Below are 23964 nucleotides of genomic sequence, written 5' to 3'. Positions count from 1 at the left end.
AGTGTGCTTACAACCAGGGAGTACCTTCATCGTAGAGGACATAGGCCTCCTCCGTGGGCGGGGCTGTGTCCAATCCGGAGAAGTCCTCTGGAGAAGAGGGAGGGAGAAGGTCACGGGCCGGGCTTTCTCCCCGGCGGCTCAGGGTGCTGGCCCGGGCGCAAAGGTTCTCCCCTCCCACTCCCCACCACCCCCACGGCCGGCCCATGGGAATAAGTCCTCAGAGGCAGGGCCTCCTGCGCTTGCTCAGAAGATACACCAAGGACTTATACCCATTTGGCACCACGGACACCAAGGGTTTACGGTGTGCCTGGGGTCCCACAGCTGGCGAAGGCAGAGCTAAAACTGAATTTGAACTTCAAACCCTCTGGCTCCAAAGACTGTGTACTTACTTATCCTTCATAAACTGTCTCCGCTTTTTAAATGTTCAACTAAGCAATGAACATTTGCTTACATTGCTCTATGAGAATCACCGTCCCACGGCTTAATAAAGGTGCAACTGAGCAGAAAGTGTATGAACCCCCTCCCCTAAGAAATTACAGGCACCAGTTTGAATTTTTCATTGTTAGAAAATCAGTGATCATTCCCCAGGACTCCACCAGTCCTCCCACTGGCCTACTTCGAGGCTCGTTTGGATAATGTCATGAACGCCATGGTGCCAAAACAAACCAGCAGTGGAGACCTTGGCCACCGGCCTTTCTGAGGAACACAGTGCCAGGCCCGAAGCCACCGGGGCCCGGGGACGCCCAGCACCCACTTCACGCTCGCTGCCAGCACTGGGCCTGCTCTGCTCTGATGGGGCCATGGGTGTCCACCAGAGAGAAGTGAATGACCCGCCCTCAGGGCTCCCGATGGTCGTTTCACGAAAAACCATTAGACATGGTTTCCCTTCGGTCATTCCAATGTCAATATGCCTGGATCCAAGAGGAGTTACTCCTGGGCTGGGTCAAGTTCAGGGCGCCGAGCGCCGGAGGCCATCCTGCCATTGTTTCCAGGAACGCGCCTCTCTCTCCCGCGTCCACTTAACTGCTAAGAACGTAGTCCTGTTTGTCCTCATTATGGGTTCAGACCCGTTCTTTTTACTGTTATGTTTGGCCAGGTCAGAAATGAATAAATCATGCAATTTTTGCATCTCAGAGTGAACAAGGAAAGGGAACGGTGTGGGTTTCCTCCGTGGATTCCCAGGGGAAAGTACAATTCCTGGAGGCGCTGAAGTACCCCAGCCCAGCAGCAGGTCACAGAAACGGTGGGGTCACCTCTTCAGCAAAAGTAATCATCATGTTGAGTCATGCAGTGCTCCTTCTTTAAAAACAAGGTCAGGCTGATTTTTCCAAAAGAGCACCATATTGATTCCAAGTAAAAGTTACTTCCCGGGGGAATGAAGTGTGTTTTTAAGCTGACCACCAGAATTTGCCCCACCTGATGCCTTTCCAACCACCTGGAACATACGTCAGAGTGCATGTTGTATGTGTCAACCCCGCATCAATGTCAAAAGCTTCCACTTCTTCATGTAAAAGTAACTGCCAGCCACCAACTGTGGTGGACCGTTTATTCTCTTGAGTGGTTTATTCAAAATGGCCATAAAAGACGAGTGCAAAGTATCTCCAAAGAATGAGGGCCTTAGCCCCAGAGATATGTTTGAAAATTACAAAAACTATTCTCGGTAGAAGTTCAGAGAGGAGGTGGATGACAGTCATCTGAAAGCGAGGACATGTGCCAAGTGTACGGTTGGTCCAGCTCCAGAGAGTTTTTGTTATCCTCTTTGTCCTTCCTGTCTTGGGAGGGAGCGTGGTAAGTGGGGCCAGAAACAGGCCCCAGAAATGGCCCAAGATGCTCAGCTGGCGCCTCCCATTTCCAAACACGTGACCTCATCAGACCCGCTGCAGAGCGGGAACCTGCAGCCAAGGCCCTTCCTCCGCAGGGGAAACAGGACGCCTGCCACTCTAGGTGCTTAGATACCGAAGATGAAGGATCAGGGACCATGAGGAAGGCACTCTCTACTGCAAGGCCTTTAGCATCTAAAGGCAGAGCAAGCAAAAAGGGTGTGTGTGTGTGTGTGTGTGTGTGTGTCTCTCGGAGGGAATTCCAGGTCTGCCAGTGATGCTGAAATGAAGGTCTCCCGCTGCAGTAGCTTAAAAAGACATAAGCTCTGCAGGTGACACGCACTTCCCCTCTCCCTGCGGGAAGAAAAAGACTCGGCCTCCTCCAAGTGTCCCCTCCAAATGTGCTGGGGAACAACTTCCCCGGAAACGCACAGGAGACAGACACGGTCTGAGTGGCCCCACAGTGACAGTCATTTCTCCTTGGTTAAATCACACAGTAATCACAGGACCACATGCATACAGGCTACGAACTCTACCTACCTGTGCCATCCATCCATCCATCCATCCATCCATCTTTCTAACAAATACTAACCTACTGATACGCAGGGGACACACTTTGGAATTGCCAGTCCAAACTAATAATGCCCCGTGTTTTAGCTAATTTTTTGACTTGGGCTGTGGAAAGGGCTGCCGGGTAAAACCCAGGAAGCCCAGTTACACTTCAATTTTAGGTAAATGATGAGTAATTTATATTGTGAGCCTGTCCTGTGCAATACCTTTGTGCAATACCTTTGTTTGCTAAATTTGACAGCCCTGGCTGTGGCACAGAGCTGCTGAACAAACCGTGTAGGATTAGAGACACCCTAGTTTCCGTCCCCCGAGACCCCTCCCTCCCCTCCCTGCAGCCCGTGGACCCTCCACTGGCAGGCAGCGAGGCAGAGGCGTGGGCCACGTTAGATGGAGATGGTTACCTTCCTCAGGGATGCACTCCGGGGCCCCTCGGGAGCCCATGATCAGGTTGCCGTCTTCGTCGTGCCGCTCCAGGGTCCCAGGGGGACAGGTGGGCACGGGCGTGGTGGGCACGGGCGTGGTGGTGGTCTGGATGGTGGTGGTTGGGCGCCGGGTGGTGGTGCGGCGGGTGGTGGTGGTGGTGGTGCGGCGGGTGGTGGTGGTGGTGGTGCGGCGGGTGGTGGCGGCGGTGCGGCGAGTGGTGGTCCTGGGCCGCGGGGTTGCCGTGGTGGGCCGAGGGGTAGTGGTGGGTCTCTCGGTGGTAGTGGTGCTGGTGGTGGTGGTGGTGGTGGTGGTGGTGGTGGGCGCCCGGGTGGTTGTTTTGACGACCTCCAAGCCCACCAGAGGCTTCCCTCCAAGACTCAAAACGGGCTTATCCTGGGCACTGGCCAGGGGTTGGCCATGTCGCCCCTGCCCGAAGAGGGGGAGCCCGTCAGGGCTCACCACGGGGGTCCCTCCCAGATCTGAAACAAGATCAAACACAGTCTGTGCAACCAGGGGAACAATCAGGGGAAATAGAACGCTTGTTATTCCGGTATTTTAATCAGTAAAAAGGCAAAGGTAGGGTCATTGGAAGTCTGTTCTCTGAGGCAGACATGCCTGCTGCTACCAGACACCCCGGGCTCCCATCCTGCCCATCACTCAGCTGCTGCATCTGAATTAATAACAGTCATCGCCTGCCCGGCCCCCGTCAATGCTCAGTCTTCAGTCAGGAGAGGGTCCTCTCCCCGCTCAGCCCCAGCCCGAGGAGGAAGTGCTCCTGGGACCCGGGTGCAAAGCTTTCTGTCACAACCACAGAGGAAGCACCTCAAGTTTATGGGCCAGACTCCGCCTGCTGTGACCACTCAGCTCTGCCCTGCCGGGGACAGAGGCCACAGGCGCGCACAGACGAGTCTCCGATGTCCCATGAGCCCCTGGGCGTGAACACTGAAATGTGGATGTCATTTAATTTCCACGTCACAAATATTATCCTCCTTCGATTATTTTTGCAATCATTTGAAAATGTGAAAACTCTCCTGAGCTCACAGGCCATACCAAAACAGGCAGCAGGCAGGGTCTGGCCAGTGGGACGGAGCTGGGTGACTCCTCCTGCTCGAGGCTGCCCATTTCCAGGACAAAGGGGAGTGCCACCTTTTCTGGGAGGGCGGATCCCATTGGAGTGTTGCTGACAGCTATCTCCGAGGGGCACGTGGCCAGAGGTAACGAGACCAGGGGCACCGTTACCAGGCAGGGCGAGGAGGAAAGGAACTGTTATTCCACAGCTAAGCCCGGACCTGTTCCTTCAGAACCACCCTCACTTACCCACAATGGTCCGACCGTCTCCTCCTAGCTTAACCCGCAGAGGATTGCCGTGGGAATCCTGGAGATACCGTCCTTCCGCATTCAGTACTAACCCGCGATCAAGATCCACCACCTAAACCCGTGACACAGAGGGAAGACTATAACGGACATTCAAACGGGCACAGCCATCCGACTGCAGGAGTACATGCATGAAGCTTCACAGAAGAGAACACTGAAGGGGGCAGGAATCATTATTCCTGTCAGCATCCCTCATAAGGCTGAGTGAAATAAAGTGTACAACAATTGTAGTTCCTATTATAATTGCTTACCCATGCGGCATGTAAATTACTTTGTTTGTGGAATATACAAAACATGTACAACTACCACTGAGTACGATGTATGTGCTGCTGGAAAGCAGGAAACTACCTAAGCGCCCAGGATGGGGGCAGACATTAGACATGATGGCATATCCACACCATGGAAGACCATGCGGCCAGAGAAAGGGACTGAAAATTTCTACACATATTGGCGTGTCCTGATACAAATTCAGACTACAGAGGTGATTTTTCAAAAATAAAAATATAATCATTTGTGTCTATAAGCTTAAAACTGCAGCGAAAATAACCTAGAAGGCTACATCCCCAGCCGCTCCCAGTGCTGATCCTTGGAAAGGGAGGTGGGATGGCTCAGTATATTTTTCATGTATTTCTGAATTGTTTCCACCTCTTGCAATGAACATGCATTACTAATATATTAGAAACATGATATGCTTCTACTTTACTGTTAATGTGAAAAATCAAGGTTACTGTACAACTTCATTTGGAATTACATTGCCCGATATAATATGTATGCAAAAGGCTAATACCCTAAGGTAGTGGTCTGCAAACCGCTGGACTACACTAAATGTTACCGTGTAGTTGGAAGCTGTGAGGATTAGGCAACTGTGGCATATTGTGTGCGAAGAGGAGAAGGGTGGTATACGACAGTGGTCGGCAAACTCATTAGTCAACAGAGCGGCAAACCGGTTTGCCAACAACTGCCCTAAGGAATTATAAAGTTTGAAAAAAAGATATTGCTATCTCTATGAAGGAACAAACTCATGCTCCACACCAGTGGTTCTCAGAGTATGATCCCAGGCCAGCAGGCTCAGTATCACCTGGGAACTTATCAGATGTGCAAATTACCTGGCCACACCTGAGACCATGTTTGGTAAAGCCCCAGGGATTCTGACACTCAAGTTTGAGAACCACAACTGTGCATGACCAGACCAGTGAAGCAGCCCCTGGCAGCAGGCCACTTTGATGGATCCTGACTCAGTGATACATAACTGCTCATGGGTACAGACCCTACTTTTGAAGTCTACCCATACAGTTCAATTCAAAACTGTTTACTGATATTTACTTTAATATGTATTTCTTCCTAGAATAAATATCAGTCCCTTGGAGAAATGAGAATATCTAGCTTTAAGTAACCTGTACTGTCCATTTCATGAAGTCCAATATGTTTTCCTAAACCTTATTGCTATAAATGGGAAGTGTTGACTGGGAATTCCACCATGATTATTTTTTTGATGCTTTGAAAAAATATTTCAAATCTCTGAATATTATAAAGTGTTCTTCCCATTGCCCCCAAGCCACCTAAAATCCGTAAACATTTTTCTTAAACCTAAGAAGTTAGTCATTTAACTTAAACATATATAAAACACTGACACCTATTTGCTATTTTAGACAAACAACAATTATTGGAAGATCCAAAAGGTGATCTGATAAAAACTGCCTGTTTGATTCAGGGTTTTCTTGCTTGTTCACTTATTTTCACTCTGTCTCCTTTTGACAAAGGGTTTAAGACAATTTGCAGAAAACATGTGTTTTTAACTAAACAAAAAACAAAAAACAAACTGGGAAAATAGAAGTTAATTTGAGAGGCTCTGCCTCAAGTTCTCTGTCACGGCTGTGGTTAGCCAGACCTTTGTCTGAGTGCCCTGGCCTCATCTTATTCGCTCTGAGAAGAACTAGTGGCTCGGGACGGTCGGAGATCTCTCTGGTGGCTGGAAGAATGCCATCGTGCAGCACAGGGACAGAGGAGTGGTGAAAACCAGAGAACAAGAGGAAAAGACTGCTTCACTATTGTCACACAACGCCCACCATCTTCCTCTTCCCAACAGCACGAGAACAACCAAGACGTGTAAAGAAGTTCACCCTACCCACTTTGTTCCTTGAGGGCCATTGATCACTCTCTGTCCGCTCGGTCTGCCGTTGGTGCTGGGCAGTCCTCTCCCCTCCACGCTGGGCCTGCCGTTATAACCTGCCCGGAAACAAGCAACAGAGCCTGGTCAACGCCACACGCCTACGGAGCTGGCTTCCTGCCAACCTATGAGCGGTAACATCCTTTCAAACAGAACACGGACAGGGGCTCATCTCCATGAGATGATGACAGTCTAAACCACATGTGTCAAACACAAGGCCCTCGGGCCAAATCCAGCCCGCCAGGCCTTGCAATGTGGCCCGCACCGCGCTGTCATCACTGCACTCTGCTGTCAGTTTATGACATTGTCAGTTTATGACTGTTCAGTAAACCATTCGGCCCGCGATTTAGGCTGGATTTTAGATTTTGGCCCCTTCTCTGATTGAGTTCGACACCCCTAGTCTAAACTGTGACTTCCACATGACAAATACCAATGTCCAGAGCACAGTCAAGTCAGGCTTTCTGACTGTACTGGAGGAATGGGAGTGCAGAACGTAAGTAAACTCTCCAGAGGGGGATTCCAGGCTGTCTCTGGGTTTTAACCGGGTGGAAGTTGGAGGGAGGGAGGGTTGGAGAAAACGGTCTCTAAATGTCTAGCTGCTGTCCCGCTCTCCTCAGCAGCTTTACTCGGCACAACTAGTCCTGGCCGACTCAGTCCCCACGTCCAACGCCACGTACAAATGCCCGGGCTGACGGCTTGCTGAGCTCTACCGGCCGCCAGGGAAGTACCTACTCCGGGAGGAAGTTCAAGGTCCTGCTAGCGGCCCTCCCGGTTGCTGTGTCCACCTAGTCCTGTCTCCTGCCCTTCCTCTCTCTCCCGCCATTTCTCAGCCACAGTTCCCCTCGGCTCTGCTGCGCACTGTGCGGTCCAGCCCCCACCACGGGGTCAAGGGCTTGGGCTCCCTGACAATTTGCAGGTCATAGACTTATTTCCTTGCACAAACGGTAAATGAAAACTAAACATTTACTGAGGACTTTGTACGAGGGCACGTGAGTTTGTGTGTTACCGGGGGTCTCGGGCTGGCTTAAGACAGTCCACTTTAACAGAACTGGACGTCACTGTGAGTCACGTGTTCCGTCTTTCCATGGAGCTCACCCAGTGGTCGGCCTCACGCCTCCATCAGACGGAGGACGTTGTTAGCAAAGGCCAGCTTAGGAGAGCCCTAATTAAGTTAATAACAATGTACCTACCTATATAGTTTAAGTTTAAAAAATGTGGCTCTCAAAAGGAATTTCAATCGTTGTCCTGTTAATATTTGGCTCTGTTGGCGAATGAGTTTGCCAACCACTGAGCTAAGAGAACAATACCTTGTCTAGATGAACAAATACCAATAGTTCACTCCGAGCTGCCCTGTCAGGCCCTGATTCCAGGAGGGAGAGTGCCAGGGGCCCCGCCCCTTACCTGGCTGCGGACCTGGGAAATGCTTTGCTTAGGTCCTGCCCTGGGGTCCAGCCAGACTCCTGTTCCCAGCTCACAGCTGTCTACCTTCGTCCTCAGTGTAAGTCACACCCCGCCTGTTTCAGCTCTAGGTGCCAACTGTCTTAAACCAGAGTTTCCTACCGGTTTTAAACAACACCCACCGAGTGCAACGTCTCAGCCAGTGGTCGGCAAAATGCGGCTCGCGAGCCCCGGTTTGCAGCTCTGTTGACTAATGAGTTTGCCGACCACTGACCTAGACTCTCGCCCCTGAGGAGTTCATGGCCAAGGCATCTGAGTTTGCCTGAGTGTTCGAATGAGAGCTTTGTGTGCAGAATCAACAAGAACCCGACCCAGGCCCGCGGGAAGTGCCTTTCTCACTGAGCCCTTACGTACGGGGCGGAAACAGCTCAGAGCGGCCCCAGTGCAGGACCGGACCTGGGGTCGTGCTTCCCCGGTGCAGAGCCTGTGCCACGGCGGTCAGGGCGAGTGGCCAGGGCCGCGGCCGGGGCTGTGGGACGGCTGCTCGGCCTCCGGGCTGTCTGGCCCGGGGCAGCCGCACAGACCCCGCAGCCCCGCAGCCCCTCCTGGGAACCAGGGAAACCCCGGACCCTCCGAGAAGGCCGAGAGGAGGGCACCCCCCAGCTCTGTCTGCAAAGGGCTGACAGGGCCTGGGCCCGGCGGATGGAGAACTGAGGACACGGTGGTGGTGGGGGGGGGGTGGGCAGGTACCTGGCCCCTGGCAGAGGGAGAACTGAGGACACGGTGGGGGAGGTACCTGGCCCCTGGCAGAGGGAGAACTGAGGACACGGTGGGGGAGGACCTGGCCCCTGGCAGAGGAGAACTGAGGACACGGTGGGGGAGGTACCTGGCCCCTGGCAGAGGAGAAGTGAGGACACGGTGGGGGAGGTACCTGGCCCCTGGCAGAGGAGAAGTGAGGACACGGTGGGGGAGGTACCTGGCCCCTGGCAGAGGAGAACTGAGGACACGGTGAGGAACTGAGAACAGGGAGAACTGAGAACAGGTACCTGGCCTGAAGGAGGGCCGCGGCGCCCGGGACAGCGGGTTGCGGAAGCGCGCCCGCATCATGCGCTGGCGCAGGGACAGCACGGGCGTGGGCGCCGGGCCCGGCGGGGCGCGCGTGGCGGGCCGGGGCGGCGGGTGCGAGGCGCGGGGGCCGCCGGGGGGAGGAGGCCGCGGCACCGGGCTCTCCCCGCGCGGGGCGCCCCTGTCCGCGGGGCCGGGGGGCCGCCTGGGGGCCGAGGACAGCGGGTCCCGGTCCTCCCCGCCCTTCGGAAGCCACGAGTCCTCCTCCTCCTCCTCGTCCTCGGCCGATGCGGAGTTGGACTGCGGGGCCCGGGCGGCCAGGGCCTGGCTCCTGGCGGCCGCCGTGTCCTGGGCCCGGGGCTCCGCGTCGTCGCCGGCGCCCCCGGGGCCCTCGGGGAGGGGCTGGCCGCCTCTGGACCCGCGGGCCGCCGGGTCCGAGTGGGGGGCCGCGGGCCGCCGTCGGGGGGCGCCGGCCCCGGGGCGGAGCTGGGCCTCGGGGGTCCCCGCCGGCGGGTCCCCGGGCTGCGGGCTGGCCGCCCGCGGGGGGCCGCGCTGCCGGGGGGAGGCGGGCAGGTGGCCCCGCACCGCCGTGGCCGGAAGCGGCTGCTCGTCCTCCGCCCCGCCCTCCGGGCCCCGCCCGCGGCCGGGCGTGGGGCGCCCCGGGGGGGCGCGGGTGGGCGCCGGGGCGCTGGCGGGCTGGACGCGGGGCCCGCGGCCGGGGCCGAACCGGCCGGGGTGCCTGCCGGGGGCCCAGGGCCGGCCTCGGGGCGCGGGGCCGTGTCCCGGGACCGTCCGCAGCGTCTGCGCCGTGGCCTCGGCCGGCCGCCCGGCGCCGTGGCCGTGGCCGTGGCCGTGACCGTCCGCCCTCCGCGGGGCCTGCGTCCGGGGCGCCGGGCGCGGGGCGGCCGGGGCGGCCCTGGTGGCGGGGGCGGCGGGGCCCTCCGTGCGGCCGCGGGGCTCGGGGGGCGGCGGCCGGGGGGTCCCCCCGCGGGGTGCGTCCTCGCCCGCCTCCGCGTGGGGCGCCCTCCGCGCGGGCAGCGCCGGCCTGGCGGCCTGGGGGGCCCGCGGCCACGGGCCGGGCCGGGCGGCCGCGCTCTTGGGGCGCAGGGCTTCGGGGGCGGCCTTGAGGTCCGGGGAGCCCGGCGCCGGCTCGTCCTCCTCGCCGTCCAGCGAGTCGTTGTCCTGTCGGGGCGGCGCCGGCGCTCGGGCCCGGCCGGCCGGGCCGGGGTGGACGGGCCTGCCCGGCGGCCTGGGCTGGCGCCTCGGGTCCGGGGTCTCGGAGGGCGGCGTCCGGGGGTCCGCTCGGGGGTCCGGGAGCTCCGCCGCCGGGGGCTTCCGGGGCAGCCCGCCGGGGGCCAGGAGCCCGTCCTTCAGGTCCGGGGGGCTCGGGGCCTGCCGGCCGTGGGGGGCCGCGGTCCGGGGCGCAGGGGAGGGCCGCGAGGTCTCCTGCTTCCAGCTGTCCGTGTCCTCCCGGGGCCTGGCTGCAACAGACGGAGAGGATTGGCCATCAGAGACCAGATTCAAGGCTTTGGGATGCCAAGCGAGCATCAAAGATGGCAGGGGAGGCATTCCAGGCCGGAAGTTTTAACTGACAACGTCTCATTCTTCGGAACACCGGACCCTTCCATCAATTACAGCAATTGCTTTGAAAGTCCCTTTGCTTTAAGCTCTAAGCAGCACGAGTGAGAATTTCTATGCATGCAGTAAGGTCAGTCCCAGCTCAGTATTTGAAGGAATTCCCAAATGAGTACTTTGAAGTCATCCATTGGTTTTGCCAGAGCAAGACCTTACAGCGGACTTTTCTAATAAAAGGAATTCTCGGTGTGCTACAAACGCGCCACAGCTCAGGCCAGGCCTTTATAGGAGCCCGGTATAAAAAAGTGGTCTCTGCACACAAAGGCGTGGGGCTGTGTTGCAGGCCTGGGAGGTGACTTGGGTGAGCAACAGATTTGTAAATTTTGAGCATTACAGAGTTCCCTGTCCCCCTAACGTGTCCTTGCTTGCTCTCTCCTTCCCTATTAAAATCTCTTCAGTAATAAATACATTTATAACTCCAAAATAAAGCCAAAAATAAAAAGACTCCTGAGGTGGGCAAAACATTGGGCGCCCCCTATGACTTACCCTTTCCTGAGAGAGAGGAGTGAGGAAAGGGGTGCTGTCAGGGCAGGAACCTGCATAGCGAAGGGGAACGCAGCCGGAGCAAACACCTATTTCACTTCCTTCCTGGACAGACGGTGTGGCTCTGGGGTGCCCTGGGGACCCGCACAGCCCATCGCGGAGGAGAGAACAGCGATGGGGTGTGGATGGGGGAGGCGGGAAGGAGGCACCATCCAGACCCAGTCCGTGTCTGGGTTTCGTTAACTTGCTGGTTCCGATCCCGATCAGATAGACAAGGTAGTGAAGTTCTCCTGAGTCACGCTCACTCCCAGGGAACGGAATACAAGCTACGCATTTCAAATGCTATTTGGAAATTGAAGAGCGCTGACAACTAGAAATGCCGCAGCACGCCTGTAAAAATGTCCTTCCCCTGTCATCATCCCCCCAAGTTACACGGTGATGTACGATTAATACGTCTGAGTAATAGCGTAAGAGTGACTAATGTTATCAGCAATCAGTGACATCTTAGTCCTCGGGGTGACTGCTTTCTGCAGGGACTGTCAAATGTCCTGTAAGTCACTGCAAACTCAGCCTGAAAAGTATCGTGAAAACCCAAGCGAGAGCCATGGTTCATAAAGGATGCGACCCGTGAAACGAAAGGAGCGAGTCCCACCGCAATGCTTACTTGTTGGCATGGCGACGACGAAGGCTTTGGAGTGCGGCCCCGCGCCCCGCCTGTTGGCCGCCCGGATTTTGAACAGATAGCGCTCCCCGGGCTGCAGCCCGTCCACCCGGGCAGAGGTGGTCTCTCCGGGGAAGCTGAGGGACTTGGCTCCGAAGGGCTTGAGCGCGGGGGCGTAGGAGAGGATGTACTCTGAAATGACGGGCAGGTGGTTGGAAGGACAGTGAAAACAGCGCTGTGTCCCGAAGACAACTGTAGGGGCGGGAGGGACTGGAGCGCGTCACTGGCGAATGGACCGGAGGGGCGGGAGGGACTGGGTGGGTGAATGGACCGGAGGGGCAGGAGGGACTGGGTGAATGGACCGGAGGGGCAGGAGGGACTGGGTGAATGGACCGGAGGGGCAGGAGGGACTGGGTGAATGGACCGGAGGGGCGGGAGGGACTGGGTGAATGGACCGGAGGGGCAGGAGGGACTAGGTGAATGGACCCGAGGGGCGGGAGGGACTGGGTGAATGGACCGGAGGGGCGGGAGGGACTGGGTGGGTGAATGGACCGGAGGGGCAGGGGGACTGGAGAGCATCACTGGCGAATGGACCGGAGGGGCAGGGGGACTGGAGAGCATCACTGGTGAATGGACCAGAGGGGCGGGAGGGACTGGGTGAATGGACCGGAGGGGCGGGAGGGACTGGAGTTCGTCTCTAGGTGAATGCTCCGGCAATCACGCCAGGGCAAGTGGGAGCATAAAGGCGCCGGGAGGGGTGCTGTTCGCCCGGGAGCGGGACAGTCTGCCAGTTAATGAGCTGGCGTTGCCCGTCCTCAGGACATTCAGCGCAGGGAACCCTCGAGGCCAGTCTCCATACAGTTTATCAAAGACATTTATGTCGTGTTTGGGTTTTTCCCATCGGAGTTCTGTGCCAATTTACTTGACAGAATTATACCCTGAATGGACGAAGCGGTGGGAAAAGAAATGACAGCTGCGAGGAACGGATTCTGGACAGCTGCTGACATCTCCAAGGGTTCCCGTGACATCATCGGGGCAGTTCTGGTTTAGCTTAAGCCCATTAAATTTCATATTTGGAATATAATCTCACTTTTGTAGGGATTATAAAAGCTCTCAGTGTATGCAGACAAGGATAGTGCACAGTATTTAAAACTGTTAGGAAAAGTTGCTAATAGATTTATGCATTGTCTAATGTTTCTATGTTTAATTGGCCACAGCTATAAACATTTAATGCCCTTGATTGGACAGCATAGCAAATTCAGTCCAAGGATCTCATATATCTCTATGCTTATATGGAAACACTGTCCCATAAAAAAGCCTATTTAAAACTGTTATTTTCTCCCACTGACCTCAAGATTTACAAAACTTATCAAATTAATATGACTGGGAGCTAACAAAAAACGGAATTACAGAAAAACCAAGCAATTGTCATACTTCCTCTGGAGGCATGGAAAAGCTTTTCTTTTACCTATGAACTAATCTTTAAAAAGTGTTTTTTAAAGCATTTGTAGGAAGAAAAAAGAAGTGTGCTTGTTGAAAGTGAATAAACTGGTCATCTGTGGTGGTCAGAAGTCAAAATTAAAAGAATGCCTATCTATGAAATTTGGTAATTCAGATATTTTTATGGATTCATTTCGTTTAGAAAAAAAGTTAACCATGTCAAATTATATTCTATTGTGTTTTATAGTTCTCAGACATAAAAAAAATGTCCTGGTATAATTTTGAATTTTCAATCTCATTACCACACCTTTCACCTTTATGAAAGTCTGTGGGTTCTTTTGGACATAACTCAGTAGCTGTTTTATTTCTGATGATATTGAATTGACTGGCCGGGAGCTGCTTTCCCCAAAGAGAGAGAAGTGTAAACAAGCTGTGGGAGAGGGAACGAAGACAAAAGCAGCACGGTAATAATGGCACTGACGGAGCCATGATGGATGTTTTTATAACCGAAAAGGGTGCTCAGCCCAACACTGTCCTTACTCACTTCCCAGCATTACCACGATACTTAGTCCAGAAGGAGCCAGTGTTCAGATTTTTATAAAAAGAATCATTTAAAGGGGCCAGCTAAACATTTCTTCTCTTCATTTGTTTCTAATTTATTCCACTAGGAAAAAAAAAGAGTAAGAATAGTACAATATTTTCTTCTTAAACAAGAAAGTGGGAAAGCCTTACATTTAGAAAAGACTATCTCATGTCTACCTCCTCCTATTGTCCCATGGAAAGGTCCTTACAGGTCAACAAAGACAGCACACAGTTGTGTACAAAACAGAACAAGCCATTTATTTCAATTGAGAAATCCTCAAGGAAAATCAGTGGTCATTTTCTGGATTTCTTTAAGCTTACGCAAACTTTCCATAGTTTCTGGACAAGAAGTTTCATAGTTTTTGAAGACTTAAATACGTCTTCCAAGATTGTGTAACAATAAAATGTACCTTAGGGTACGTTTGTATCAATGATATCAAGGGAAAAGTTTACAATATCTCTACAGACTTCTGAGAGGTTCTTAGATGTTTTTAAATTGAAAAGAAAGGATTTGTGCTTTTATTTACTATTCTCAACAGACCTTTTTTGAATTTAACTATTTGTTAATATTTTATCCTATTTGTAAATGTACAGTATTGTTATTTTAAGGTCAAATTTTCCTCAACTCCCCCAAAGTAATTAATTTTAAAAGCTGACTAATTTTTGATTTTTTACTTGAGTTCTCAATCCCATTAAAAAGATTTTGGTCCCATTCAAGACACTCATGGTCCCTGGGGCTCCTGCTCACTCCCCCTTTCCGTGATCTCACTGGCACAATGAAAAGACCCGGAACATGGAAAACAAGGGTCATCGGTGTGGGTCGAGGTTAGGATGTCACTCCCATAGTCAAAACCGGAAAGCACCCTCTGGTAGCGGACCCAGGTCCTTGTGTACGCAGAGGTGGGAGTCATCCTCATGACCCCCTGGTCTCAGCGATAGGAAACCCCGCGTGAAAACCCTCGCCTGCTGGGTCAGCGCCGCACAGACGTGTAGCTTCCCTGTTCCCAGTGCAGCCGCAGGCCGTGATCGGGCCCGGCGCTCCAAGTCAGCGCAGCGGGGGGGTCGCCCCCTGTGCCCTCGTGCCCTCGGCCCGCTCCCTACCTTTCACTCTGCCCTCCGTCTCGGGCAGGGCGTCCCACGCCACGGTGACAGCCGTGGTTTTGCCGTGGACTGGCCAGACTCGCAGGTTCTCCGGAGCCGTAGTGGGAGCTGCAAAGCAAGGTCAAGGGTCCAAGGTTTGAAAAGGCCCGGGGCACCTTCCGAAGCCGATAGCAGCGCCCTCACCGCGGCTCATCGCAGAGCCGCCGCCGCCGCCATCCGATGGAGGAGAGCGCGTTTGCTCGAGGGGGCGGGCGGCTTCCGAGTCCCCGGCTCCCAGGGAGCTCCCCGCTAGCGAGATGGAATTCGGAATTTCTCTCATTGCTCAGTATTGAGATATTCCAAGAGGATTAAAATCAAGGCTTTTATAGAATAAAGACACAGTTTAAAAAGACATGATTATAACGTTCTCGCTAGTTCCTCCGGCCGCAGACTCACATGCAGCCTCGGCCTCAGGAGGGACCCTCCCCCTCGGGGCCACGGACGCTCCCGCGGGCACACGGGACGCACGGAGCCGCCGGGCAGGATGACGAGTCCTGGGAACGGCCCGCGGGGGGTGGGCCATGGCCCCAGGAAATAGTTTCTGCTTCTCGGTGTCCTTGTGCAATCAGAACTGGGCCAAGATTAGGGGTTAGTGTCACTTTTTAAAACGCCGCTGCTGGCCTCTCTCACTGCTGGCCGCTTAAAGGGCCTCTGGATCTCACTTTAGGGGCGTTCCCTTCGGACCCCCCACACGCCCCTCGTACAGACCGGACTCGGGCGTCCTCTGGAAGACCGAGGTGCTCCACTTGCCGTCCCGGTCCCCCTGCGACAGGCGCACCGCGAACTCGTACATGGTGTCGGGGAGCAGCCCCTCGATCAGCACGCGGCGCTGGGGGACCTGCCGGTAGTCCCAGCGGGCCAGCTCCCCCTTCTCCCGGTAGCGCACCGTGTACTGCCTGGAAGAGACACGGCAGTGGTGCTCCCGGCCCGGCCCCGCCAGGAGGGCCTCGGGCTCCTCCTCCCGGAAACGGTGACTTTGCGAGGGAAATGGGAGTCAGAGCACAAAGGCCTGCACTTGGGGCTGTTTTGGTGTCTAACTGTGTCTAAAGCGGACAGGGAAGGTGACTTTCACAACTATTGGAAACTCATACATCTCAAAAGCTGGAGCAGAGAGGCAGAAGGGGGGGGAGGTGGCTTTGATGAGGAACGTGCCTTAGGGGGTGGGGGTGCACGCATGTGTGCAGTGTGCAGTGTGCAGTGTGCAGTGTGCAGTGTGGAGAGGGCAAGGTAAGAATCAGAACTGGCCCACGGTAGCTTGGCTTTCCAGAAGAGAAAGACAAAATGACGCGTTTCGTGCCAAATCAGGCATGTGTCCTCGTGGTGAAGGGGAGGCAGCACAGGGTCTGGAGTAAACTTACTTCCAGGAGAAGGAGCAGCAGATGTCACAGACAGAGCGGGGCGAGGAGCTGATAAGCAGACCTGGAGTGTGAGATTGTCATGGAGAGAAGCACGTGTGAGTGCACTCCCGGGCCCAGCAGGAAGGCATGCTCGGCTCCGGGCGCTGCCACGGGGGGTCTCTGCGGACACTGTGCAGCAGGAAGCACTCGGCGTATGAACTATGACAGTCACTACGGTAGGCTAACACTTCCGGTGCAGACAGCACACAGTGGACACGGGAGACGCAGCCCTCTCTGTTCTCATCACGATGCTGGACTAGAGCCCCCGGGAGCCGGGAGCCGGGAGACGTGCATGTTGAGGAGGCCAAGGGCAGGGAGCATCGCTATGAACCGTGAGAGTCCTATGACCTCAGAGGTCTTAAGGGAAGCAGGTGTCTTTTCACCAGCGGGCAGACGGAAACTCTAGATCAATCAAATAACAGTATATACAGCATGTTACATATCTTTCTCAGCATTGTGTCTCATTCGTTTTATAAAGTACACTCACTTTTCCTGGTTGCAGACAGGCTCAAAGATCAGTACGTAATGAGGAGCCACCAAATCCGTGGCTGTGTCTTAGCTGTATAAACTACTAAGTCACGTGACACAGCAGCTTTTGGTGACGACTTTAATCTACCACTGACTGGAACTGTGGCCTTTTTAACACAAAAGTTCTTTTAACTTTACGGTTGGTTTTTCTTCTATTGCTATTGCAAACTAGTACACAAACAGAATAGCATCTTGTCGTGGCTTGAGAAGAAATACCTTCATGCACAGTGAGCTACACCAGGCAGGGTGTGCTTGGAGACGTCTAAAGAGGAACTACGGGGCGCAAGGGTTAGACAGAGGCCCACCTCTCTCGGGAGAGCCTGCGGGCTGCCACTCTCCATGGGGAACTGAGGAAGGGTCAGGCTCCTCCTCACATGGGCCTGTAGCTTCTACACGTGAATAGATCACTAATGCCCAGCCGGTGTGGCTCAGAGATTGAGCACTGACCTATGAGCCAGGTTACGGTTCAATTCCCAACTAGGGCACATGCCCTGGTTGCGGACTTGATCCCCAGTAGGGGGCGTGCAGGAGGCAGGCGATCAATGATTCTCTCTCTCATTGATGTTTGTATATCTCTCTCCCTTCCTCTCTGAAATCAATAACAACATACATTTTTTTCAAATACAGAATTAATAAGGCACAGCAAAGCAAAGGGGGGCAAAGAGAGAAGTAGGATTTGCAGACACAGGATGAGGCGGAGAAGGCGAGATGTGAGGTGCTGCCCTGTGCATCACACAGGAGGCCCTGGTGGCACGTGGCCCGTGGGGATGTGTGGCCACGTTCAAGGTTAGCATCAATGCCCACAGGACAGTCTATTGTCCAGTTTCAAAAACCACCAGCCCTCAGAGATGTCAGAAAATCACATCCCTCAAGTAAATACAGTCTCTCTGGGGCCGCAAAGCCCACGTCTCTCACCCAGACAAGAAAGCCAGGAGGTCAGGAAAGTACCTGGACGCCACGACTTTCTTCTGTTTCTCCACCACCGGGTCCACCCAGGCCACCAGCACAGACTGGGAGGACATCACGCGGACACTGATGTCCTCAGGGACGTCCAGCTCATCCTCCTCTGAAACGACAGTGCGCGTGGGCAGACTGTCCCGGCAGTAACTCCACGCCGGTTCCTCTGGCCCGAGTGTAGTTCCCCCGGGGCCGTACATTGCTAGTGTGTAATGTAGATGAAATGAAGTGAACAGGAAGCTAACAATGATTTGATTGGTCCCTGGAGAGAAATCCTAATCTCCACGCTTGTCCTTCTCAAGCGCAGTCACTTGCAAACTGCCCAACCCAATGGCCATGAAGCACAAGAGAGAGGCTGAGCCGGGGTCAGACACTCCCAGTAACTCGGGGTCTCTTCGGCAGACACGGTACGTTTCCAGGAAATAATACAGTTCTTACAGGAAGCAAAATGTTAAGGGAGGAAAAGCTCAGGAAGCATTTCCTTGGCGATCGTGGCTCGAAGCAAAAATTCTGGTGCCAACAACGTCATGAATCACAGGGCCGGCCCCTCACATTTCAGCGCGGGGGCCAAGGCAGAGGCACAGGTGTGTTCCGTACAAAAGAGAACTCAGCCTGCGGTTTCCGGTAGAACACGTCACAGACACAGCCTCACAGTCTGCTCAGTCACTAACCCACTGAAACACAAAATGTCTTCAAGTTTGCCTTTGAGTCTCTTAGGCTTCTGGGGTGTTTTTGTTTATTTTGGTTTGGTTTTTGTTCTGGGGTTTTGTGTGTGTGTGTGTGTTTGTGGCTTTAACTACAAGTAGGAAAAGGTAGAAATATTTAGCCTTAGGAAACTGATATAGTGACTTCTTGGAGAGCAACAACTAATGACCAATAAAGGTGAAAAATCCCGTACATGGGCCTGCTATTAGGCAATGTAAAAATTATAATAATATAACATTACATAATAACATTTTGTAATATGAAGCTATAATTAACAAATAAGTTATAAGTTCATAAAATAATTATGCTACAGGTTACCTCTTTAGGTAAGGCCCAGGAACCGGAAAAGATGTATGTAATTTGTTATATATGGGTACTATAGAAAATCTCTGTGAACAAATGTGGAAAAATATCTTAGATCAGGCTATCAGCACACCATCCCTACATCCTTTCTCACTCTTCTCGCTGCCATTGTTCCTCAAGTTTAGCTGAAATAAAGTTTCCCTGCATTCTTGAACGCTACCCCATCCACTCCTCTCTCTCTCTTCAGTCTAGCACCAGGGGACGTCTCCATGGGGATCACTCTGTGCCCTTAGATGGAATAAACGTGTGGCTGCTCTTATGGCACAGTAAAGACAGTCAGAATACACAGAGAACTATAGTTCATCACAAGAATCCCTCACCCTCTGGCTAGAGCAGAAACACACTTGTATCCAAAACGTGGCCAAGCCGCCCTGCTGCTTCCTTTACCCTCAAGAAAATCCACGGAATTCGTCGCCTGGCAGCCCCATTTGGAAACAACCCTGAATCCACACTGGACCGTGGCTGACGGGATGCGCCCTTAGAAACATACCTGAGATCTTCCGCTTCGTGAGGGCGGCCCTGTACACCGGCTGGCTCTGGCCCCGGGCATTCAGGGACTGCAGGGAGACCACGTACACCGACTCGGAGGCTGTGGACGAGGCGCCGGAGTGAGGCTCTGCGGCCGGTTCCCGGGACACAGCCCTCTGGCCTCGGCCCCCTCCTCTATCCCCCTCCCAGCTCATCTTTCTAGGCATTTTCCCTTCTTCCGGGCAATTCAATTTGAGCCCAAGCATGGTAGGAACTAAACCAAGAAGAACACTGTTATGGTGGGATATATGAAGGTGATTTTCACCAGTTATTCCTGGAAAATGGGTTTCTATCTCATCAACATCAAAGGAAGATGAACAAAGTTTTAAAAAGAAGGGGATTGCATACATGCCCACTTAAATCCCCCAATTTCCTCTTATTTCCAAATAGAGACAAGGGGGGACTCTCTTAACTGTCATCAAACAGGAGGGAGAGGAGACAGTGCCAGGTCAGCACCTAGTGGAGGACTCACTTCCGATCCCGAATGCCTGGGTGCCACTGACAGTGAACATGCTGAGTCAGCAAAGGAAGAATGCTGCCATTTCTCTCCCGATCCAGGGAAGTGCCTACGTAGCTAAGCCTGGAGGGCAGTGACCAGCATGGACCGAGAACCACCAAGAGTCCAGCTAGAGTGGCTCGGCTGGTTGAGTGTCATACTGAGCACCAAGAGGCTGCCGGTTCAGTTCCCGGTCAGCCCGAGCCTGAGCTGCAGGTTCAATCGCCGGTCGGGGCAAGTACAGAAGACAATCGATTGGCGTGTCTCTCAAATTGATGTCCAGGCCGGTCACCCACCGAGGCCAGCAAAGGCCGGGCCTGGAATGATGCCAGACCTCTCCTGGTCACGGCGACTGTCCCCTCAGCTCCCACAGCCAGTGCTTCCTCCCCACAATGAGGCTTTGCGAAGAGGGAGGACAGCAGGCCGACCCTCAGGCTCCATCAGCTGCCCCCACATTTCATCTCGCGGGGCCCACGGCCCAGGGTTCTAGGACCTCAGGCAAAGCTTGGGAAGCAAGAAGGCGAAGGCAGAGCCAACATGCAAAACGCATGAGCGCCCATCCCACGTCCGGGAAAGGACCCCGCTCCAGGGATGGGCTGCAGGCAGGAAGCAGCTGCCGGGCGAGCACGCAAAGGTGGCCGCGACCTCGCTGAGTGCAGGCTAAGGGCAGGGGCACAGGCGGAGGACAGGACAGAACCTCGTTCTGAATCACCATCATACCTGGAGAATGAACGGCACGACCGAGCTGTGACGCTGGTCATGATGGAGCTTCCGAACACGGAGTGATGGGAAGCCCACCGAACCCTGAGCGCCAGCCCACGCCACTCACCCAGCTTCTTGATCTCGTGCGCCCGCTCCTCGCGGGCCAGGGGGACGTACTTCATCTTGCGGCCGCTCTCCCCGTAGCCCAGGAGGAAACCCCGCGATCGGCGAGGGCTCTTGGCTCCGGACAGGCGTGGCGCCTTCCACGCAACGGACAGCCGGTCCTCTGAGGGTCGGACTCGGACACGCAAGGGCTTGTTTGGCACTTCCTTTTCTTAAAGAAACACGACACAGAAACTGTTAAACAGGATGCCTCGGAGCCCACCAGTGCGTACGGAGAGTCTGTCCGGAGACTGAGCCGCAGCCATCACCAGCTGGGTTAGACATCCATGTAGGTGGGCGGTTCCGGGAAGAACACGGTCCCCCGAGGGCGCCGCCCCTGGTGCCCGTGTTCCTCCGTGTGAGGCCGAGGCCCGAGGACTTCCCGTGGAACCGACCGTGCGTGAGACGCCATCCAGGGGTCCTGAGTGTTTACAAATGTTCTTTTTCATCCACTTCCTTTGCCCCTCTAAAGCCAAAACTCTCTACTCCCTGGTGAGAGCAGGAGGTCAGCATGACCGTTCAGCAGCACACAGGAGCGCTGCTGGGACTGCCCTGCAGGGGGCCCCCTTGTAAAACCAGGAGGGCTTTCCTGGCCTTGGGGGTGAATCACTCCGGCCCACATAGTCACTGGCTCCTGGTTTTGATCTTAATTCTTCTGACATGTCTAATGTGCCCTCCAGACACACCCGGGCCCGCCCGCCATGGTGCCATCTGTCTCCGCTGTTCCTGCTTCTACGTTTCGAGAAGTCCTCTTGCTAAAACGGTCAAGCTCAAGAAACACTCCCACTGTTAGCTTTCTCAAAGCAGCACGCTCTGGGGCCAGTGTTTGAAGCGTTGCTTTTACATCGATGAAGAACTGCTAAGTTTGGGAACAAGGGCCACAGGCCATGTGATGGCTCCATTGTCCCTTGCCGCCAGCAGACCACATCCTGGTCCTATCTGGGGATCCCGTAGGCCAGTGAGAGACTCTCTAGTTCTGTAAGCCAGGGGTTTCCCCAGCATTCTTCCTCCACCATATACATTAACCCCATCCTCGATGCTGCCTAACTGATCAGACTGGAAAATCCCCAGGAGGCTAAGCTGGAAGGACACAACCTAATGCCACGGGTTAGTGTGAGCTCCAGTGATGCAGTAAGTCAGTCAGTAGCCGTTGGAGATGGCTCTTCCGGAAGCAGGACGCCTGGTCCGTGTTCCAGACCTGCCTAAGGGAACGGCCCTTTGCTCACTCGCTGGGGTTACCTGGCCAGCCACCGGGCATCCCGTTCCTGAAGCTCCTCGGAGCATGGGGGGGAGGGAGGGGGGGTCCCCACAAACGTTTTCCCCGTCCCAAGTGCGACTTAGAAAGGTTTTGGGTTTTGAGTCCAATCGTGTGGCCAACGGCCACCTGATACAATTCGCCTCGCACCTGGGCGTGCAGCCACTTGCACTGGGTTCTGTGAACTGATCTCAGTTTTGTGCTCAGGTTCCCAGGTGAGCGCTCCCTTTCAAGGTGTGGCTTCTAGAACAATCAAGGACCTGCAAGTGATTCTGGGAATGACAGAGACGCTCATTCACACAGATCGGGAGAAAAAGTCCCGTCCCCATCAGACACCCACACCGTCAGGCATCTTTCTGGACTGTTACAGCCATCTGCTAATCCTCTCTACGCTGATGGGCACACTAAGAAAACTATCCAGATGGGTCGAATTCACTGGGGCTGAGATTTTTTAAGCGTTTGTCTAAGCCAAATGGAATAGCCTCATGGAAGGCTCCTGAAATTCTCCAATAAACCCCAGGGAGACTTTTATCTGGAAAACAAATGTCAGACTGCCGGGAGCAATCCCGTTCTCCGGCGTGGACGGCTGCGGGGGCCCCAACGCGGCAGGACGCTGGCCCCGCCGCCCGGCCCGGCACCAGGCGGGCCTCCCTCAGAGCCGGCTGACACCGTTAATTACAGCCGTCCCCTCGGGGGGTCACAGAGGAAACAAGGACCGTTGAGATTAGACTTCAGAAAGTCAGAAAGCCACGTCTCCTAAGTTGTGTTGTCAGCTACACAAGTGGGCAAATATTCCTAAATTGCACAGAATCAAAACCTGTTCTTGAAAAAAAAAAATCCAAAATTCAACACGATGTTTGCCCATTTAGGTTGACAATTTGGTGCCCGTTGAGCGTGGTAGCTTCTGGTTTGGGCTCCCGCAGGCGCTCCGGTCCCGTCTGTTACCTGCTGTCTGCGCGACTCTGAGGCTCCCGCCCACTCTCATTCCTCCCTTGTGTAGGAATGGCGTGTAGCATATTGTGTTTTGTGATATAAGTCACGGAAAGCATGTGTGAAGCACACTTTAATTGCTAATTGGGGTTGTGATTGTGATAAAAATGAAACCTCTCATCAGATTCACTGGATGTGTGGGCAGCCCCCCAGAATGGAACCCAGGGACCCATTACAGATTCTACCACAATGCCTTGCACACGAGGGACACTAGATACATGTATTTCAAAGAACTTAGTGTCACCGGTTTTTACAATAAAACCTCAAATATGAGCTTGTCTCTGTCCAGACAGCTTCTGTGCACCGTGCACTGAGAGCTCTGTGCTTGTCTTCATCCACACCCAGCAGCGGTCCGTCACTCCAGCCAGTCCCTTCCTGCGCCTGTTGGCGCGAAGGTGAGTCCCCGCCATCAGCTCCTGGGCCTGGACCCGGCTGGCAGGGCCTTCTCCTCTCCCAGCTGAGTGTGAGGGGTCATTCAGTCCACAGCTTTGGAGAATAAGCGGTTTGACCCTCTCACGCCCAACACCCACTGCACTGACCTCCACGCCCCGCAAAGAGGGCCTGGGTCCTCGCCCTCTGAAAAGGCGGGCCCGCCTGCTCACTGGCCTTCCGCTCGCCACCCTCAGCCCCAGGCAGCGTCCCCACCGTCCCCACATCAGGGCTCAGGGCCGCCAGGGCCCCTGGCTGTGGGCAGGAGGGCGCCCACCCCCAGGCTGACAGGTGGTCCTCACCCTGCAGCGGCATCACATCCCCTGGGCGGCTTGGAACCATGCCCTCGGCTCCCACCTGTCGGGCCAGGCGCCATCCCAGGCTCAGTGCACTGGGTGCATCAGCATGAGGAGGAAGAGGGGGTTTGTGGGAGGGGGTGGGGGAGGGTATGAGTTGGAGAAGATGAAGGTGGTCAGGCACCACCAGAATACAGAACATGTGCTTTGCTGTCCCCACTCTGAGTCTGCATCCCTGCCTGGACCCGGGCCCAGACCCCCAGCTGACTGACAGCTGCCGAGGTGGGTCAGCAAACGCCTCCCTCCCGCCTCCGTCTGCCAGGCTCCTTCCCCGCGAGCTCTGAGCGTGCCCCCTGAGGCCTTTGTGCCTGACTCTCAGACGTCCCTCCCCCCTCAGC

The 23964-nt window shown here is 54.7% G+C and overlaps 1 protein-coding gene across 1 annotated transcript in view; it reads right to left on the bottom strand.

Annotated features, from left to right (window-relative positions):
• The window catches only part of FNDC1 (fibronectin type III domain containing 1), a 57559-nt gene that overhangs the window by 14363 nt on the left and 19232 nt on the right, over nucleotides 1-23964 (bottom strand). Inside the window, exons 5-15 of the mRNA XM_084889737.1 lie at nucleotides 20562-20768; nucleotides 19199-19297; nucleotides 17632-17749; nucleotides 15467-15654; nucleotides 14720-14827; nucleotides 11600-11788; nucleotides 8799-10298; nucleotides 6313-6413; nucleotides 4131-4242; nucleotides 2792-3292; nucleotides 25-87 (exon numbers count right to left, since the gene is read on the bottom strand). Coding sequence (XP_084745863.1) covers nucleotides 25-87; nucleotides 2792-3292; nucleotides 4131-4242; nucleotides 6313-6413; nucleotides 8799-10298; nucleotides 11600-11788; nucleotides 14720-14827; nucleotides 15467-15654; nucleotides 17632-17749; nucleotides 19199-19297; nucleotides 20562-20768 — 3186 coding nt within the window. The remainder of the gene's footprint in view (nucleotides 1-24; nucleotides 88-2791; nucleotides 3293-4130; nucleotides 4243-6312; nucleotides 6414-8798; nucleotides 10299-11599; nucleotides 11789-14719; nucleotides 14828-15466; nucleotides 15655-17631; nucleotides 17750-19198; nucleotides 19298-20561; nucleotides 20769-23964) is intronic.

This window comes from Pipistrellus hanaki (assembly GCF_964339955.1).
Source record: "Pipistrellus hanaki genome assembly, chromosome: 7".
NCBI classification, from domain to species: Eukaryota; Metazoa; Chordata; class Mammalia; order Chiroptera; family Vespertilionidae; genus Pipistrellus; species Pipistrellus hanaki.
The sequence above is the reverse complement of the archived record's forward strand: the minus strand, read 5'-3'. Positions and strand labels throughout refer to the sequence as shown.